Source organism: Pristis pectinata, chromosome 13 (genome assembly GCF_009764475.1).
Source record: "Pristis pectinata isolate sPriPec2 chromosome 13, sPriPec2.1.pri, whole genome shotgun sequence".
In the NCBI taxonomy this organism is placed as follows: Eukaryota; Metazoa; Chordata; class Chondrichthyes; order Rhinopristiformes; family Pristidae; genus Pristis; species Pristis pectinata.
The window spans coordinates 38,771,544-38,791,592 of record NC_067417.1 but is presented as its reverse complement, the minus strand read 5'-3'; the positions used below and the strand labels follow the sequence as shown (position 1 = coordinate 38,791,592).

The following is a 20,049-nucleotide window of genomic DNA, read 5'->3' as shown; positions in this document are numbered from 1 at the left end:
ATCAAAAGTTTGAAACTTTGTTTTCGTATCTCTTTACGGTATTGGAGGCCATTTGGCCCATCAAGTCTATTGCAGCACTCACAGCGTTCCCATCAGTCTAATTCCCCAATTATTTCCCTGTAATCTATTCTCTCTCACATGGAATCCTGCAAGAGGCAGGTTTCCACATCCTTACTAAACTGCAGATGTCTTGCAGTTCTTTGAGTTTCAGCTAGAGGAAGCACTCACTGAATGCCTTGTCCTCCTGCTGAGTGTCCCATCTTGTCCCCATTCCCCTTCCTTCCCTCTCTTCAGCCAGCTCGTCCCACTCTCACCTCTCTTCATTCTCTTGGTGATGCTTTTTAATGCTCGCATGTCTGCAAGCAACTTCAGAACTTGCACACTATTCTCTGTAGGCTGTTTCACCTGAAGCAACCCCAGAAAACACCAGTTACAAGATTGCAGCGAAAGGAAAAACAAGCAATCTGCAAGTACTTAATTCCTTCCATTGTCATGGGGAGGGCTTTCTTCAGACTGTTTAAAATATGTTCAACTGTGCCAGCAATAATTGGGAGTGCTGGGGTCAGGTCAGCACTGCGTTTTGACCGACTTCATGACATACCTCCTCCTCATACTTCCAACTGAGCACATTAACAATATGGCAGTCAATACTATGGACCTGAGTTGTGAAGCCAGATTGTCCAATTAAGATGGAGGTGTTTGCTACTTGATCTGAATGCTAGATCACTGCGGTTGCTAAGAATTAGAAAGTGTTTTAACACCAAACATCTCTGACATTAACCAGCATAAAATTCACTGAAGCTTCAAATTGATGTGACTCATTGGGGGGGGAGGAGATGAAGGGAGGTCAGGGGAAATGGAGAAAAGCAAAGGAAATAACAAAGGGGAGAGGGAGAGAGGGAAAATGGGGAAGGAGGGAGGGAAAGGGAGGGAGAGCAAGAAGAGAAGGAGGGAGGAATGAAATGACGAGCAGGAAGGAAGTTCGAAAGGGAGGGAAGGGGACAGAGGAAGAGGGGAAAGGAAAGGGAGGGAGGGAATTGGAGGAGCCAAAGGGAGGGGTGACAGAGAAAGAAAATAGGAAGGGAGGTTGAGTGAGAGGGAAGGAAGGGCTGTGGAGGTGATGGAGGAGGGAGGGCTATGGAGTGAAGGGGCAGGGTAAGAGAATGAGAGGAAAGAGAAAAGGGAAGGAATGTGTGAGTGGGGGAGGGAGTGGGAAAGGGGGGTGAGGAGAGATGGAGAAGCTGCTGAAGGACGGTGCTCGCAAGGGTTGTCTTCTTGCGCAAAGGAGGCCATTGAGTACTCCCAGGGTGACAGGCAGACGCTCCTGGCAGGAGGCTTCCAGGAAGGGTGGGGGGGTGGAGCTGGTTTGTAAGGACAGGGTCGCTGCCTTTGAACGCATGTAGCGTGGGGAAGCTAGCAGTGCAGAAAATGCCTGCGTCCGCTCTTCCTGCTCGGGGGAGCTGAAGGAAAAATAGATGAAGTCTCTTTTTCTTGAGTATAGAATTTGGGTGACCTCTCTACTGAAGCAGAGAGCAGCACTGTGAGATGTTGCAGAGGTTAGCAGCAGTAGACTGGAATGACCCTGAGTTAGGATGGCCCTGACTGTAACCTCCATGGGCAAAGCAGTCAGGGCAAATCTATGAAGCTGTACCTGGGGTTGAAGATGATCAGAGATTCCAGTCAGGGCAAAGAATGCAGTTTGAATATTCTCCAGTGACTAAATAACAATTGCAGTTTTGCAAACCAGTGAGAATGAAAATCTCACTGCAGACAAATTTTTATAATGCGCAACTGTTTACATCAATTTACACCAGGAAAAAAAAGTGTTAGGGAGATCAAAAGTCTCCAACAGGAACTAAAGATCCTAGAAATGAGCACAAAATTGCTGCCTCTGGATTAAGCTGATTTTCAACAACATAGCACTCTACCTTTTGCAGCTATGTGAATGAATTTTAGCCAACGATCTGAGGTACTGAAGTAATTGGAGGTGGCGTGTGGAGAGAGGGAACGAATGCCGAGGAAGCTACTTAAAGGAAGACGATGGTATTGTCTGACTCAGCCCAACTTTAACAAAGACTAAAGTCAGTTTAGACCACCAATTAAACCCAACTCTGGGGCTTAACAACCAGTCCCAATCATGCATAAGAACTTGTGCAACTGATTTCGTCATTGCATGCCTGACTGTAAGCTACGGTGTGTTTGTGTGTCAAATGCACTGAGGACCAAAAACAAATTTGCAGGAGAATGCAAGTTGTTTTGGTGAAATTTAATTGCATGACACTAAGAACCATTGTACTTTGCAGTGGAATTTCTCGGCTGTGATAGTTAGTTAAAACTTCCAGCAGGTGGTGCATTGAAACGTTTTTACTATAACTTGTTGGAAAACACTACGATGCTGGAAGAACTCAGCAGGTCAGGCAGCATCCATGGAGAAAAGCAGGCGGTCAACGTTTCGGGTCAGGACCCTTCTTCAGGACTGAAGATAGGAAAAGGGGAAGCCCAATATATAGGACGGAAAAGCAGAGCAGTGATAGGTGGACAAAAGAGGGGAGGCGGGGTGGGCACAAGGTGGTGATAGGTAGATGCAGGTAAGAGATAGTGATGGGCAGGTGCGGGGGAGGAGGGGAGAGCAGATCCACTGGGGGGGTGGGTCAAAGGTAAGGAGGGAAAGGAAAACAAAGGGTAGAAAAAGGAGAGATGGGCTGGAAAAGGAAAGAAAAGAAGCGTGGTTGGGGGGGTGATGTGGGGAGGGGAGGTGGGGATTACCTAAAGTGGGAGAATTCAATATTCATGCCATTAGGCTGCAAGGTTCCAAGGTGGAAAATGAGGTGCTGTTCCTCCAGTTTACGCTTGGAATTCTCCTGGCAGTGGAGGAGGCCGAGGACTGACGTATCTGTGATAGTGTGGGAGGGGGAGTTGAAGTGACTGGCAACGGGGAGACGCAGGTCGCGGTTACGGACAGAGCGCAGGTGTTCTGCGAAACGGTCACCTGGTCTTGCGTTTGGTCTCACCAATGTAGAGGAGGCCGCACTTGGAGCGCCAAATACAGTAGGTGATATTAAGGGAGGTGCAGGTGAATCTCTGTGTCGCCTGAAAGGACTGTTTGGGTCCCTGGATGGAGGTGATGGAGGTGGTGTACGGGCAGGTGTTGCACCTGTGGCGGGGGCAGTGGAAAGTTCCGGGGGTGTTTCATAGTGATTTTCATCTAGATTCCCGCATCTGCAGTCCTTTGTACCTTTTAGTATAACTTGTTCCACGTCCATCACTCCAGATCAATCAAAATATAATTAGCTTTAACTTTGCCAACTTTCGGAGACATCAATACTGTTTATTGCCATCCTTTTGATACAGTATATAGAAGCCTGGGAGGCAGAGCGTGAGTTGGAAGGCTGAAGAAATAAAGACTGGGGAAAAAAGAAAGCAAGTTTTTTGGCAGGGTTTAATTGTTGATAATTAATTCAGGGAGTATAGGGAATGAAGGGCAGAGATGGACATGGGGGTATCACATGGTGACCATCACTGAAACCATGTGAAGTAGGGACAGGAGTAGGCCACTCAGCAGGAAAACTAGCAAACGAGGCCATATGAAAAACAAGAAAAAGGCAACACAATGACGGCAGTGATGTACAGACCCTTTGACTATCAGAGGGGGAGAGCAAATATTTAGGTAAATTTCTGAGAAACAGGAAAATATCATTAACTGGGTATAGAGGAATTCTTCAAATGTATTCAAGAGAACATTGTTAATCAGTACATCTCTGGTTGGGGTGTAGTGGGCTCAGTTTTAGGGAACAGATCTGGGGAAGTGAACAAGACGGTATAGCATAGTTATGGAAAAGCAAAAAGAAAATGGGTGCATGCAGAAGGGTTCTGCAGGGACCGGCAATTGCTTTTGGTGTATGTAAAATAATTTGGACTTAAATGTCGGGGCCACAGTTAAGTTTGCTGTTTATACCAAAATTAGCAATGTGGTTGATATTGAGGGAGAAAGTTCCGGGCTCCAGGAAATGATCAATGGCACAAATAGAATGTAGTTAGGAGAGATGCGAGGTAATGCATTTGGAGATGGCAACAAGACTGTGCACCATAAATGGTTGGATGCTAAGAATGTAGAACAATGGGATCTTGCCGTGTATGTCCACAAATCCCTGGATGTAACCAGACAAGTAGATAAGGTGGTTAAAAAAGGCATATTGGATGCTTGCCTTTATTTGCTGAGACATAAAAACAAGAGCAGGGAGGTCATGCAAGAACCGTATAAAACTGCAGCAAGAGTACTGTGAGCAGTTCTGGTCACCACGCTACAGAAATGGTGTGATAGCACTCAATGTATTTGGAGGAGATTAACAAGGATATTTCCAGGCCTGGGATATTATAGTTATGATGATTTAACTCAAGGGGAGACTTAACTGACATGCATAAAATCATGAGAGGCCCAGACAGAATAAACTGTGAGGACTCATTTTCCTTAACAAGAGTTCAGATTAGAGGGGAGTTACCTAACCAAATGAGAGGTGGGTGTCTGGAACTCATTACCTGAAGCCCCATCATGTTTAAAAAACTACCTGGATGAGCACTTAAAGAGCCAAAACCCGCAGGGCTGTGGATTCACTTAAAGTCCATTTTGGTCTGGTGTGGGCACATTAGCCTCTGCCTGTGCTGTAAGTTCCTATGCTTCTTTCCATTCGTGGTATTTTATTAATTGGACCCCTACACCTGACACACTAAGGCATTTCTCTTGGATTTTTTTTTGCCCTCCCATTGACACAAATGCACCATCACTATGATTTTTGTGAAGGGAGCACAGAGACTGTGATACGTGATGAAGGAGCAGGTTCTCCTCTGCAGTTTAGTCAGAGCTCCCACATGACTCCACTCTCATTTCCTGTTTCTGCAAATGGATGGACTCTGCTTTGTTCCGTCCACACGGTGCCGTGAAACAGTCAGCCTGGGTGTAACATCGGGAGACCTGCCAGACTGGAGCAGTCTCCTGCAGTCAATGGTTTGGGGATGAAAGGCAATGTTTCACTATTACCAGGACTGAACTAGAGGACATTTCTGTTTATCCATCACTGCATGTTGGAGAAGAAGGAAGCTTTGACAAACTGAAGGAGGCACAGCCTGCCGGAACCCATCCCGGGTGGCCTGTTGAATTCAGCAAGAAGAGAGGCATTGGAAGTAGCACTGGAAAATCCCAAACACTTCTGCTCCTGGCTGTAATACCCCTCCCTCCCTCCACTGCTTCTCTGAAAACATGAGGAGATGCCCACACTACCCATGCCTATTTCTATCTTCAACGGATGGAAGCAATGTTTCAATTCTGAACAGTGAAGTGACAACTTAATGATCAAAAGTGTACTTTATTCTCACGCTTACAGTACATAGTAATAGCAACAGAGCTTCAGAATTCCTGGGATCCAACGCAGCAAAGCTGCTAAGTGCAGAGTGTAATGAGTGGACCCCCATCAGAAATCCTGAGGCTGATGCAAATGAGAGCACAATAGGCACAAAGTCTCTGCCTTGCTCTTTCCCTTACTTCTTATGCTCCTGGGACACATCTGAACTGCGGTGTGGGAACCTGAGGAGGGCAGCAGAACTCCGGACCCGTGGTACGCAAGTTTCCCATCTGGTGTTGACAGAGCAGGTGTTCTACTGGATTAGAACATGTAATCCTAATTTATTAAATGGCAATATGTAACATTTCCAACCCCACTCGTTGGTAGTTTAATGGCCAGCACATAAAGTGAAATTTAAATGGGCACATCTTCAAATCCTTGATGAAGATCAAAAACTGCAGATGCTGGAAAGCTGAAATAAAATCAGAAAATGTTGGAAACACCCGGCAGCTCAGGCAGCATCCGTGGAGAGAGAAACTGTTCCTCTTTCCACAGATGCTGCTTGACTTGCTAAGTTTCCAACATGTTCTGTCTTTATTCAAATCCTTCTTTGGGGCAGAGATGACTCCATGACGTAAATTAACTGTGTACAGATCTGTATAAAACTTCTAATAATTAGAGGAAATTCTGGAGCTGGGCTCTTCTACAGTAGATAGATAGAGTTTCCTAAAATTTGCTAAAATTTTGTGCAAAAAATGTCATTTACAGAAAGACAAGGCCACGTGTGTCAATTTGCCTTCAAACTGGCTGTTGAAAGGTTTATTTCTGCAGCTGATGATAAACTATGGCACCAAACCTCTCGTATTGTTAATGAAGCAAAGAGTATCATTCCTTTCCAAGCAGCAAGATTCTACCCTGCTGCTAATCTAGCTCATTTTCTTATATATTTTGGCTAGTTAAAGACAAATAATGAAACATTATTCTTGCACTTCCACTATTTACAATAGTTGATACAGATTGTGTGTGAGGTTCTCCTGTGGGTTTTTCTGTGGGTTTTCCTGTGGGAATCTGGCAGAATTCCTGGGGACTGGTTCTGCCAGTTTCCTGAGGAAGTTCTACAGAATTTCTGGGTTATATGTCCACAACAAAATTGGTGAAGGTATAAATGCTTTGTTGAGTTGCTGAATTTCACTTGGGACAGTGGTAAACCGTTCGCATATAAAGAGAGCAACCAGAGTTTCTGTCTAATGATTTTTGACAGAATGCATGCTGGTGTAAAGGACATGCTTAGGTTCAGAGAAAGAGAGAGCAAAGGTGGAAGGTGCCACCGTTTATACCCAGAAATCAACATCCTTGTTTTCTGCCCTTTAGCTAATTTTTTACCCATTCTTCATGCTCCCTCATGTACTATGCATTTCAGTTTTATTAACAAGCCTTCCTTGTGACACCTTATCAAATCAGTCTTAAGGTGTCATTCCAGTTCCTCCCAGGATTGTACTTGGCAGAGATACATCCCCATTTGCCCCGGTGTCTCCAGAGGTAGATGCTGAATGCAATAAACATTTAAAATAATGTTCCAAAAGATTGCTTTCCTTCAGGTAATTAATCAAAAAGAATGTTTATAAACGTTTGCAAAAAAAGAAATTCAAAAATGCATTTAAATTTTGTTATTTTGATTTTGTTAATGATTCTGTTTAAACTTATTTGCATCATCATAAACTTTAATCCCTCTGTGAACCCACTAATTGAGCATTGTAACTGAATATAATTGTTTCTTCCCTTTAATTTCTGAACTGCTTCCAACGCATTTACCTCCTTCTTGAAGTTACATGCACAGTACTCCAGATGTTGTCTCACTAATGACCCACATAACTGAAGCATTGCTGTATTCAATTCCCCAAGAATAAATGATAACATTCTGTTAGCTTTCCTAATAACTTGGTGCATCCGCATTCTAGTCATTTGCAGAGGTTCATAAGAGGTCCACAATCTCTTACCATTTAGAGACTTTATATTCTTCCACCCAAAAAGGACAAACTTCATATTTTCCCTCATATACTCCACATGCCAGAATGTTGACCACCAACTTAATCTGCCTTTATTCCTCCTTCTGTCCTCTTCACAATGTGTTTTCACTGTAAAAAAAAATCAAATTAGATCAAAATAGTTGAATGTATTCTTGGATGCGTTTTAAGAGTGGTAACCTGACATAGTTTTATTAATGCCAGCTAAAAATGGGGTTTGAACCAAAAAATAAGTATGACCAGTCCTTCAATACAGAAAGTGATTTTAAATAATGAGCCTTTTAATGACATCAGTACACCCAGTAGTGTGTACCTGTCAGATTAGAAAATAAAGTAATTTTAATACGCAAAAACCTATTGAAATGTTTCCTCTCTCCCACTCCCTCCCTCCCTCCCCCTCAACCCTTCCCTCCCCTCCCTTCGTTGCCCTCCCCCTTTCAGTACCTTAGCACCTAGAAGCATGAATTCAATATCATTGGTGGGTTCTCACATCTTCAGGCTGGGAGGATTGCCCTTTGTGGGCGGGGCATGAGGCAGGCTAGCTGAATCTTGAACCAATGTAAAACACTGCAGGAAACACGTTGCAAGTATTGTTGGGTATAAACCACGTACACTTAACACCCCCCGATTTTCTGGGATGGTTTAGCAGATTCAGAGCAGATTGCAGTGATAATATAAATAAATAAAAGCTTTACCCCAATGCTCTATTTATGAAGTTTCCAATCAAAGGAACAGTCGTGATTCTTTGTAAAGCTACCTGAGAATGTGCCATTTGTGTGGAATATTGTTACCTTATCAAATAAAAAGGGTGGCTGCTGAATTTTGTTCTTCATTCTTCTATTTTCTTCAAGCCTGCTGAGTGCACACGTCTGCAAACACAGCTGTTACAGACATCAACCTAAACGGCATCTGACAAAGATCAAAGATCACAAGATAAGCCCCAAAAACACCGTGACACCTGCTGGCTTGGTGAAGAACAGTTATCATCTATTCAGTGTTATATATACGGATTACTACACAGATTTATCACTGTGTAATTAAATAAGTGATAAGTATCACATATAAACCCTTTCTCAAAAATAAAAAATGTGATTGATTCTCTAACCAGCAATTAAAATCAGTAAAACATTATCTAATTCATATTTATTTTTTCATTCTTGATTAAAGAGGAGGACAATATTAAGGCTAGAAAGAATAGGTCAGAGAAGGCAAAATATGTCTGGATGATTCCAAGATTTTCTCTAAGCAATTTTCAAATTGTAAGAAGAGGGGAAATACTGAGCAAGACAGAATTTCCAAAGACTGGACGTTCTAGGAGTGTAGGCGGGAACATAACATGGGCCAGCCTGGATTAGCCCTCCTATAGCACACCTTCCCCAAGTTTCCTCTGCTATTGACTGCCATTGGGATGACACGGTAGTTCTTTACACAGAGAGTGGTGGGTGCGTGGAACGCACTGCCAGCAAAGATTGTGGGGGCAGATACATTAGGGACATTTAAGAGACCCTTAGATAGACATATGAATGATAGAGAAATGGGGGGCTATGTGGGAGGGAAGGGTTAGAGCAGGATAAAACATGGGCACAACATTGTGGGCCGAAGGGCCTGCACTGTGCTGTAGTGTTCTTTCTATGACTGTTTCCTTACAATTTTAATTCTTTTTTTACAGTGAAAACACATTGTGAAGAGGACAGAAGGAGGAATAAAGGCAGATTAAGTTGGTGGTCAACATTCTGGCAAGTGGAGTGTAATGAGGGAAAATATGAAATTGTCCTTTTTGGGTGGAAGGATATAAAAGTCTCTAAATGGTAAGAGATTGCAGAGTGTGCACTAGTGCACCTCTGCAAATGACTAGAATGCAGGTGCACCAAGTTATTAGGAAAGCTAACAAAATGTTATCATTTATTCTTGGGGAATTGAATACAGCAATGCTTCAGTTATGTGGGTCATTAGTGAGACAACATCTGGAGTATTGTGCATGGTAACCTAAAGAAGGAGGTAAATGCATTGGAAACAGTTCAGAAATTTCACCAGACTGACACCCAGAATGGCCAGGTTGTCTTAGGAGGAAAGGTTGGACAGATTAGGCTTGTATCCACTGGAGTTTTGAAGAATGAAAGAATGAAGTTTTGACTTGACTGAAACATATATGATCCTGAGGGGGATTTTAGAGGGTGGATGTGGAGAGGACGCTTCCCCATGAGAGAATCTTGTACTAGGGATCACTGTTTAAAAATACGCATTGCTCTTGTGACAAAGAGATGAGGTGAGATTTTTTTCTCTCAGAAGGTCGTGAGTCTTCAGGACTCTCTCCCTCAAACACCAGTGGAAACAGAGTCTTTGAATATTTTTAAGGCTGTGTTAGATATAATGTTGATAAGCAAGAGGGATAAAGGTCACTATGGATGGGCAAGAATTTGGGGTTAAGGCTCAATTAGATCAGCCATGATCATATTGAACAGTAGAGCACGCTCGAAGGGCTGACTGGCCTACTAGTGCTCATAATTAATATATGTGTATCTGTTTTTTTGGGACTACGTCAGGTAAGTTTGAACACCTATTAACATGGGACTTAAAGGAAAAACAAAACTGTGAGGAACTTTTCTCATAGTTCCTGGATGAGAAAAGGTATGATAAATATCTCAAGGGGTCAAAATGAATTTTATGCAATGGAATACAAGAAATATGCTATTCTTTTTAAGTTGTTATTTATTTATTTTATTGTTATTTCATTGTTATTTATGACACTTCTACTGTAAGGAACCCAAGATTCATGTCACTGGAAACATATAACACCCATTAACAGTCTCTGAAAATGTATTGTAATTTAACCCAGGTCATTCCTCTTGTTCTCTCCTGCTTCACACTGCAAGTGGAGATCAGAGTAAGTTCCCAGCTCAATTTTTTAACTGGTAGAAAGGTAGAACCCAGAGGGCCATGAGTGAGGTTCATTGAAGGTTTGGGAAAGAATGTTGATGGTACAGAAAAGAGGGTGCCATCAATAAGCTAATATGAAACGTTAGTGAGATTATTGACTCCAATCGTTTTAGGCCCTTGAACCTCAATGGTATGTTTGATGCTGACTCCCACAGACACATGGATCTCATTACATTTGCACTCAGTAACTATACATTACTTCTGAGAGTTTGGCACTTCCCAGGGCTGAAGACGGCTGATTTGGTCTCCCAGAAATGAACTTTGTATTTTCCTTATTGGATCAACAAATGGGGGTGCATTGGATCAACTGAACGTGAAGACATTGATGCTCAGGAAGCAACCATTGACCTGCATCAGCCTGGACAAATGTTCATGGGCCACCTGTTGTGACAAAGTGCCAGAATCTTGAGTGCTGAGAAATTATGCACAAAAGACCAAATGTGTGTCATCTGCGCTTGGGTAAATTCAAGTGTTCAGCATATTTGCCAATTTTTTTTCAGATTTTTCATAACCTTGTATTATATTTGTTTACTTTGGAAAGGAATAGCAGCAAATGCACTCATTAATCTGCTTCAATGGTGATTTTTAACTTTTTATATACAAAGCATTTTTATCTATTTATGACTTTGCAAGTGTAAGGTTCATGGCAACCGAAGGATATAAAACCAATCACCAGTCTCTTCAAACATGTTGTAATTTAACCATGGCGTTCCTCTGGTTTCTCTCCTGCTTCACTTTCATCGGAGTCACTTACGGTAATACTGCTTGAGATCAAAGTTCTACTTTTAATCATTGGAATGGAGAATGCTGTGTTGGACAACCAGACATTGTTGGTAATATTTAATGAGAGCAACTGCTTCTTTCTACCTAGGCACAGGTTGTGGGTCTCCAGCAATCACCCCTGTTGTCACAGGCTATACTCGCATTGTCGACGGTGAAGAGGCTATTCCAGGATCCTGGCCCTGGCAGGTTTCCTTGCAGGTCAGACAATGTTATGGAGCTGAATATAAAAAGTAAACGAACTGTTGAGATTGCTACAAAAGGCCAAGTTCTTCTGTATCTGTCTTGTATCCTGTTGGTTAAGATCTCATAGATGCAGTAATGGGAAATATTTGCTGCTCTTTGATCACAAGATTGAGTTGGAGGAAGATCTGCCTCAGCCCATTCCAGTTCAACCAGATCAAAAAGTAAACATGTTTGCATTTCAATGGCATTTCTTTAAATAATCTTGTTTTGCTTTTAGTCACCACGATTCCATTGGAAAATCATTCCATTTTCTTAATTTGCAGGGGTGTTCCTGAAGTGATCTTCATGTTGTCAGAACATGAGCTCGGCACTGATGTCTGGGGTACACTGCCTCCAACTCTACATCCACTTACCCCAGCCTCCAGTCTGTCCGTCAATCAGTTTTCTATCTGTCCTTATTTACATTTGACTGACTTTTTTCAACAAACTTCTTGTGAAAGACCTTATCAAACACTTTCTTAAAACCTTGATGTACCATACTTTCTACAATCCTCTTCAAAATCATTACTTACCTTTAACAAATCCAATCTGGTTATTCTTAATTAATATACTTTTGAATTCTTACTAATTGTGGGAAATTGTAGGTTCTCAGAGTTGATCCATAAATGACCTCACACCAGCTGGTCTATGATTACTTGACTTATCTTTCCTTATCCTTTGAATGAAGAAGTTACATTTGTAAATCTCCCGTGCTAAATCACAATTTGAACAACCAAAGAAGATTAAGGAAAGTATACTATCTCTTATACAACTTATATCAACTGCCTAGGGCTTATTGATTTCCTCTCATTTTTAGAACCAATCCCTTCCTGCAATTACTTATAACGTTTGTTCCATATCCCCCTATATAACACCCATATGTCCATTCCCATTATCATTTGCATAGTATAATTCAGTGCTTCATATCTTGCTACTATTTCATCTTACACAATTCAACTCCGTCCCTTGTCTCTAACTGGTTTAAGGCTCTCTTTAAATATTCTTCAAAAAACATCTTTATATCTCTATAAAAGCTGATCTTTTCTTAGATGATCTGTTATTCATTTTTCAAACTCCCTTTCAGCAATTCTTGTCTCTCTGTATAGTTTTCCAGATCATTTTATAAATCCTGCTTAACTGTCCTTGGTATTATTCGCCCTATTTTTATCATATGCTTCCTTTAAGATTTCAGCTTGGTTTTAATTATTCATTGCACCTTTAGAACTTCATGCTTCAAAGCATTCCTTTGAATTCATAGCAATACGTTCATTTTCCATCCTTTATCTGATGATCTAATGACTTGTTTGCTAACTTCCTTGCTGCATTAATTGAGTCCTGTTCCCTTTTACCCAATTTGCAATATGGAGTCACTACTTCCATCAACTTCCAAAAAAACTACTTCGGTATGGGGAAAAAACTTTAGAAGTTTCTATGGTAATACTAAGCAACTTTTTTCTTTGTGTAACAGAGTGGCACTGGTTGGCATTTCTGCGGAGGTTCTTTGATCAATGAAAACTGGGTTGTCACTGCTGCACATTGTGGTGTGAGGTAAGTCTTAACACCCGCAAAAAGAGAAAGAAATGCATTGGTGGATCATTGCTTCATTCCTGAGGGATGATGCAGCTTTGACTGATATTTTTGTGCAAAGTGATATCTGAGGCAAAGAAAAATTGCACTTGTGGAGAAGAACATTGACCTAATGAAGACAGGATCTTCGCATGAATCAAGTTTGGGAAATTGTTGACTGGAAAGTGACAGTGACTAGAAAGTACAGTTTTCACGCCCCCCATTGATAAAGTGAAGATTGGAGTTGCCAACATCTTGCAACAAACAAACTCACTTTCACTTTTTGTTTCTCTTTTGCCACATACAGTACTGAAGACTTTGTTATTGTTGGTGCCCATAACAAAAGCATAAAAACAGAAGTGGGCCAGATATCCATGTCCATTGCCAAGGTACGTATCCCCTGTAAAACTAGGAATCTGTTCAAATTCAAGGGGAGGCACAGTAGTGTAGCGGTTAGCGTAATGCTATTACAGCGCCAGCAACCTGTGTTCACTTTCGGCTGCTGTCTGTAAGGAGTTTGTACGTTCTCCCCGTGTCTGCGTGGGTTTCCTCCGGGTGCTCCGGATTCCTCCCACATTCCAAAGACGTACGGGTTAGGAAGTTGTGGGCATGCTATGTTGGCGCCAGAAGCGTGGCGACACTTGCGGGCTGCCCCCAGAACACTCTACGCAAAAGAAGCATTTCACTGTGTGTTTCGATGTGGGTGTGACTAATAAAAATCTTAATCTTAATCTTTAAAATTCAGCTCAAATTTAAACTACGGTGCTGTTAGGATCCAAAATAATGTGCAGAGTTGGGTCCCACACAGACAGAACGCAGGATCCTGGTAGAGGGTATCCAAAAGTGAAAGGTGTTCCAATCTCCAATACTAATATGCTTCACCATGATAAGCATTAAAACATCATAACGTCAATAGCAGAATCACTAGATGTTGATATCATTTTTCAATATCACAGATATTGATAAGCAGAAACAAAAATTCTTTCAGGTGCTGACTGAAATGATAAAGGAAAGAAGAGGCAGAGATTATTAACATGTCACATCCCTCAGTCATTGGGGCCCTGGTTTTAATTCAGTCCAGACTGATTTTTCTCTGTTAGCCCCATACCCTGGCACACAGGCCTTCCAGCAATAAGTATCACTTGCATTGCAGTGAATGAAAAGACAAATTCAATGATAAGTATAAACATGAACCAAACAGAATTGAACCTTTCACATTCAAATGTATGACGTCTCCAGAAATGTCAATGCTGATAAATCATTAGGATCGAGGCTCACAGCCAGAACAAAATGAGGTCAATCTCAAGACTATTAAATACTTACAGCTGAGAATCAACAAAATAAACTACAATTTTATTCCTATCTCACTTATATCAAGTGAGAATTGACTGAGTCATTAAAACTTGGCATCAATAGCCATTTTAGATCAAATTAACAGAGAATATAATAATGGGCCTATTAATTATCTCAAAACATTATAAAGCTTATCAAATTCAGAAAGAAAAAAACTGAAGGTGTTTTATGCAAGATTGCAGCACTAGTGCAATGGTGAACCATGGAATGCATCAATCTGTTTCCATTTTTAGTTTGTAAGTCTTTTTATTTTCCTCTAATTTGTTGACTGCTTATTCTTTATCCAATGAAGGTTTTGTTTTAAATAAGATATCTTTATTAGTCACATAGACATTGAAACACACAGTGAAATGCATCTTCTGCGTAGAGTGTTCTGGGGGGAGCCCGCAAGTGTCACCACACTTCCAGCACCAACATAGCATGCCCACAACCTCCTAACCCATACATCTTTGGAATGTGGGAGGAAACCGGAGCACTGCTACATTAACTTGTATTTTCAACAAGCAATTCCCCATCCACGAGTGCTACTATGTTGACATAAAATCTGGCAAAGTCTGAAGTTATTTATCTCAAGGAAGTGCCCGCCCTAAAACATGAGTACCAGGCACAGCCACCATCCGTGCTCTTTTTATTACAGGTCATTACGCATCCCAAGTGGGACAGATTCACCGTTAATTATGATGTTTCTGTGGTCAAGCTTGCATCCCCTGCTCATTTCAACAGTAAAGTGTCCCCTGTCTGTCTGGCTGCTGCATCCGATTACTACCCAGCTGGGATGATGTGTGTCACAACAGGATGGGGAAGGACTCGTGCTCACCGTACGTCAGTTCAAAACTTTAGAAATTACAGAGTTGTTTTTTTATGTGTTGTGGTCATGAGCTTCATGTCTTCATACTCTTCTCGTGATGGGGAACGGAGGGGAGTAGTGGAAAGATTCCCAGGCTGATTGACAATCTGAAAGGTTATGGTGTGAGTAATCTTTTCATGGCTGTAACAATTGTTGCCCGGGTCAAGGAGGTGGATAATCCTATACGTCAGAGATACTGTGGGCTTCGACAACCAATCCAGTGAGAGGGAACAGTTCACCGGCAAGCCTGATGCAATCAGTCCGCTCTGCTCCGGAATCCATTTGCCAGGAGGCAAGATTCAAATCTTGTAACTCCACAACAGCAGCAAGGTATTCACAATTAAACCAGTCGTCACTTTTCAGGTGCTCTATTTGAACATCAGCACAAGCACACTTAAATTAACTTCGAGAAATATTGTAATAAGTCAATTTGACATTGGAAAACATTGTCTCCACTGGTTTGGGGTAAACATTTTGAGTTAGTTTACCAGTTTCTTTTTCTGATTTAATATAATCTTATTGCATCATGGGAGACTTTTAACCATATTAAATCAGTTATAATGAGGAGATATTCTGATGAGCAAATCCTGTGTTTTTTTTTAAGAGATGGAGGGGGTGGGGAAAGCATAATATCTTGTTCAGGCAAGATAATGGCTGACGAAAAAATACCTTCTTTTATTTTCATTGGAATGTGACCCTTAAAAAATTGTAGCAAGGCTACTGATCCAGATATGATCTAATGTTTCTGCAGCTGCTGAGCGACCTGACAAACTGCAGCAAGCAGCACTTCCTCTGCTTTCCAAAGCAAGTTGCATGGAGTTCTGGGGTAACAAGATCACTGACATCATGATCTGTGCTGGTGCAGATGGTGCCTCTTCTTGCATGGTATGAAGCTGTTCGAAAGTACTTGAACCTTTCCTCGGTTGTGAAAATAAAAGTGAAACTAAGTCTGGGGCTGTAATTTGTTTACAGGGTGACTCTGGTGGCCCTCTTGTCTGTCAGAAGAACAATGTCTGGAACCTGGTTGGTATCGTTTCCTGGGGCAGTGGCACTTGCTCCATCAATAGACCTGGTGTCTATGCCCGTGTGACTGAACTCAGAAGCTGGATTGATGAGACCATTGCTGCCAACTAAATGCAAAACAAAATTTGAAATACAAACGAAAATAAATGAATTTATTCAACATGCATTTTAAACCTGTGTTGTCCTTTAAGGCCCTGTCTGGAAATATAAAGTACAATCAGTTACAGATCTTTACGAAAAAGTGCTTGCTTTCAGAATATGGGGCCTTTGATAAGTCCAGCAGTTTGCTTACGCTCCTCATTGCCCAGGCGGTGAACTGCCATAAAGTCATAGAGAGATTGAGCACAGAAACAGGCCCTTCAGCCCATCAGGTCTGTGCTGACCACCTAGCACTCATTTTTTTCCACACTAATCCTATCATAATCCATTTTATTTTCCAAAATTCCCATCAACTCTCCCCCCCATTCACCTCCACCTAGGTGAGGACACACAGCTATACAAGACATTGGCTGGACCACTCTTGGAATATTGTGTGTGGTTCTGGTCACCACGCTATAGAAAGGATGTGGTAGCACTAGAAAGAGTGCAGAAAAGATTCACGACAATGTTGCCTGGAATGGAGGGCTTTAGTTACAAGGAGAGGTTGGATAGGCTGGGATTGTTCTCACTGAAGCACAGGAGGCTGAGGGCTGACCTTGTAGAGGTTTATAAAATAGTGAGGGGTATAGACAGGGCAGATGGTCACAGTCTCTTTCCAAGGGGAGGGGAGTCTAAAACTAGAGGACATAGATTTAAGGTGAGGGGGGAAATATTTAAAGGAGATCTGAGGGGAAGGTGGTGGGTATAGGGAACGAGTTGCAAAGGGAGGTGATGGAGGTGAGTACAATCACACTGTTTTAAAAGCATTTGGACAGGTCCATGGATGGGAAAGGAATAGAGGGATGTGGGCCAAATGCAGGAAAATGGGAATAATGTAGATATGCATCTTGGTTGGCATGGGCAATTTGGGCCAAGAGGACTCTGTGACACCGGGGCAATTTACAGCGGCCAATTAACCTCCTACCCACACATTTTTGGGACATGGGAGAAAACCTGAGCACCCAGAGGAAACCTGTGCAGTCACAGGGACAACATACAAACTCCATGAAGTCAGGATTAAACCTGGGTCTCTGGCACTGTGAGGCGACGGCTCTAGCAGTTGAGCCATGGTGCCTTCCTGAAATGCTGCAGTTTGTACATTGCAGGTTCTACAGTGTCGATGAGGATATGATTTCAAGATTTGACCCAGCAAGGATGAAAGAAATGCAATGTTTCCAGGTCAAGAAGTCAAGTGGCCTGGAAGAGAACCAGAGGATGACAATACTCCCATGTACTGGCTGGAATATACCAGGAAAGTAAACAATTTGCAGAACCACAGGGCTTTGCCTCAGTGGTCTAAAGCAAAGGTATTGGTATTGGTTTATTATTGTCACTTGTACTGAGGTACAGTGAAAAACTTGTCTTACAAACCGATCTTACAGGTCAATTCATTGCACAGTGCAGTTACATCAAGTTAGTACAGAGTGCATTGATGTAGTACAGGTAAAAACAATAACAGTATAGAGTAAAGTGTCACAGCTACAGAGAAAGTGCAGTGCAATAAGGTGCAAGGTCACAACAAGGTAGATCGTGAGGTCATGAGGTCATAGGTCATAGTCCATCTCATTGTATAAGGGAACTGTTCAATAGTCTTATCACAGTGGGGTAGAAGCTGTCCTTAAGTCTGGTGGTACGTGCCCTCAGGCTCCTGTATCTTCTACCCGATGGAAGAAGAGAGACGAGAGAATGTCCCAGGTGGGTGGGGTCTTTGATTATGCTGACTGCTACACCAAGACAATGAGAGGTAAAGACAACAAAGCGTCTTGGAGGACTTAGTGAGTGGAAAATAAAATAGAAACAGAAAATGCTGGAAATACTCAGCAGGTCACCTGAGTCTGTGGGAAGAGAAACAGAGTTAACGTCAGGTCAGAGACCCTTCATCAGAATTGGGAAGGAGAGAAAAGAAGTTTGTTAAGCTGCAGGGAGGATGGGGGAGGGGATGTCTCTGATGGGGTAAAACTGGGGTGATCATGGGGACAGGGTTATCTGGTCAATGAATGAATGGGAGCAGTTAGAGGGTGAGAACATAGGCAACAGAACGTAGGAGCTGTAAAATGCGGAGCAGGAAGACATGCCCGGCAGGTCAGGCTGGGCATGTTCTCCACTTCCAGAGGGGAAGAAAGAAAACGAGGAAAAAAGATCAAACAAGCTGACCACAGATACACAACTGATACAGACTGAGAAAACAAGTTACCTTAAGTTGTAGAATTCAATATTGAGTCCAGAAGGCTGTAACATGTACATCGAAACACACAGTGAAATGCATCTTTTGTGTAGAGTGTTCTGGGGGCAGCCCGCAAGTGTCACCACGCTTCTGGCGCCAACATAGCATGCCCACAACTTCCTAACCCGTACGTCTTTGGAATGTGGGAGGAAACCGGACCATTCGGAGGAAACCCATGCAGACAGGGGGAGAACGTACAAACTCCTTACAGACAGCAACCGGAATTGAACACGGGTCACTGGCGCCGTAAAGCGTTGCGCTAACTGCTACACTATGGTGCCTGTTCCTCATGCTTGTGTTGGGCCTCATTGTAACAGTGCAAGAGGCCACAGATCGACAGGTCAGAGTGGAGGTGGGGTGGAGAAGTAAAGTGGCAGGGTCACCCTGCAGACTGTTCTGCAAAGCAGTCACCCAGTCCATGTTTGGTTTCTCCAATGTAGAGGAGACCAGACTGAACACCAAGTGTACACTGTATTGGAAGAGCTGCAAGTGAATTACTGCTTTGTTCACATAAATAATTTAATAAATAAATAGATATCTGCTCTATTTATGTGATGCAAAAACATACTAACCAGGCTCCTCTTCCTCCTCACTTTCCTGCTTATCATAAGGTGTTTACTATTGGGTTCCAGCTCCAGTGAGAGATGAAAAACACAAAATATGTTGGGTACTTGTATAATATTTGCAATACAGTTAAGAGAAGTTCTATCTTTCAATTTGCCCTCTGTGACAGAGACCCGTATACAGAGTTTGCAGATGGAAAAGGTGTAAGCACAGTGATTGGATTTAATAGCTCACTGGATCACACAGCAAAATATCCAACAGGAACGTTTTTCTAAATAAAAGAAAATGCTGGAAAAACTCAGTGGGCCAAGCATCATCTGTGGAAAGAGAAAATGAGTTACTCTTTCAGGTATGGAACCCTTTATAGGAAGTGAGAATTGGCAAGGCCAGTATTTATTGGCCATCTTTAATGATCTTGAGAAGGCAGTGGTGAGTCACTCTCTATATCTGCTGCGGTCTCTATCATAAAGGCTTTCCTGGGTTTTCCTGAATTCTAGCCCGATGATGAAGCACAGGTGGACGTATTTCCAAGTCAGCACAGGGTGTGTCTGGGAGGAGTTTCTGTAGATCGTGGCATTCCCACACCCCTGTTGCCCTTCTCCTTCTGGGTGGTAGAGATCGCAGGTTCGGGGCTGATGGGGTTGGGAGATCCAAGTGAAAAAGTAATTTAGAAACGCTAGGAGAAAGGTAAACGTTATGTACAGTATGGCGACATGAGCATGACAGGAAGGGACACATAATGATAACAGTGCAGCAGCAAACTGTGACAAAGGAGGGAAAATAGTAATAGACTAGAATTAAAGCCTCTATTTGAATGCATGAAGAATTCATAGCAAAATAGATGAATTAGTGGCATGTGGAGATAAAAGGGTTTGAGTTGAATGCTCTACAGAGAGGTAAGTGCATTAAATATGGCTGGAGACTGAATCGTTCAGGGGTCATGACATTTTGGACAGTTTGCCAGAATGGAAAGGCTGGGGCTTGGAATGAGAGCACAGGATGACATTAGGACAGTACGGAGATCTTGGCTCA

General features: G+C 42.3%; 1 protein-coding gene and 1 long non-coding RNA gene across 3 annotated transcripts; both read left to right on the top strand.

Annotated features, from left to right (window-relative positions):
• The first annotated feature begins 314 nt into the window (after positions 1-314).
• On the top strand, positions 315-9,139 carry LOC127577115 (uncharacterized). Its single transcript, XR_007957326.1, has 3 exons — positions 315-470; positions 8,212-8,329; positions 9,030-9,139. It is a non-coding gene; the product is annotated as an uncharacterized LOC127577115 (long non-coding RNA).
• Positions 9,140-11,000: 1,861 nt separating this feature from the next.
• On the top strand, positions 11,001-16,209 carry LOC127577108 (chymotrypsinogen B-like). 2 transcript variants are annotated; one of them, XM_052028006.1, is made up of 7 exons: positions 11,001-11,052; positions 11,175-11,278; positions 12,771-12,850; positions 13,176-13,227; positions 14,832-15,047; positions 15,828-15,953; positions 16,041-16,209. In XM_052028006.1, the coding sequence occupies exons 1-7, from the start codon at positions 11,001-11,003 to the stop codon at positions 16,200-16,202; spliced, it is 792 nt and encodes a 263-aa protein (XP_051883966.1). In that variant the 3' UTR covers positions 16,203-16,209. The 2 variants fall into 2 exon arrangements, with proteins under 2 accessions (XP_051883966.1, XP_051883965.1); XM_052028005.1 differs by having other exon boundaries at positions 13,176-13,257; positions 14,859-15,047.
• Positions 16,210-20,049: the final 3,840 nt, after the last annotated feature.

Bases quoted from the DNA above. Each gene is read 5' to 3' on its own strand.
- LOC127577108 (XM_052028005.1), top strand. From the start codon at position 11,001: ATGGCGTTCCTCTGGTTTCTCTCCTGCTTCACTTTCATCGGAGTCACT. The intron at 13,258-14,858 runs GTACGTATCCCC...TTTTTATTACAG, and splicing joins TATCCATGTCCATTGCCAAG to GTCATTACGCATCCCAAGTG. The intron at 15,954-16,040 runs GTATGAAGCTGT...ATTTGTTTACAG, and splicing joins ATGGTGCCTCTTCTTGCATG to GGTGACTCTGGTGGCCCTCT.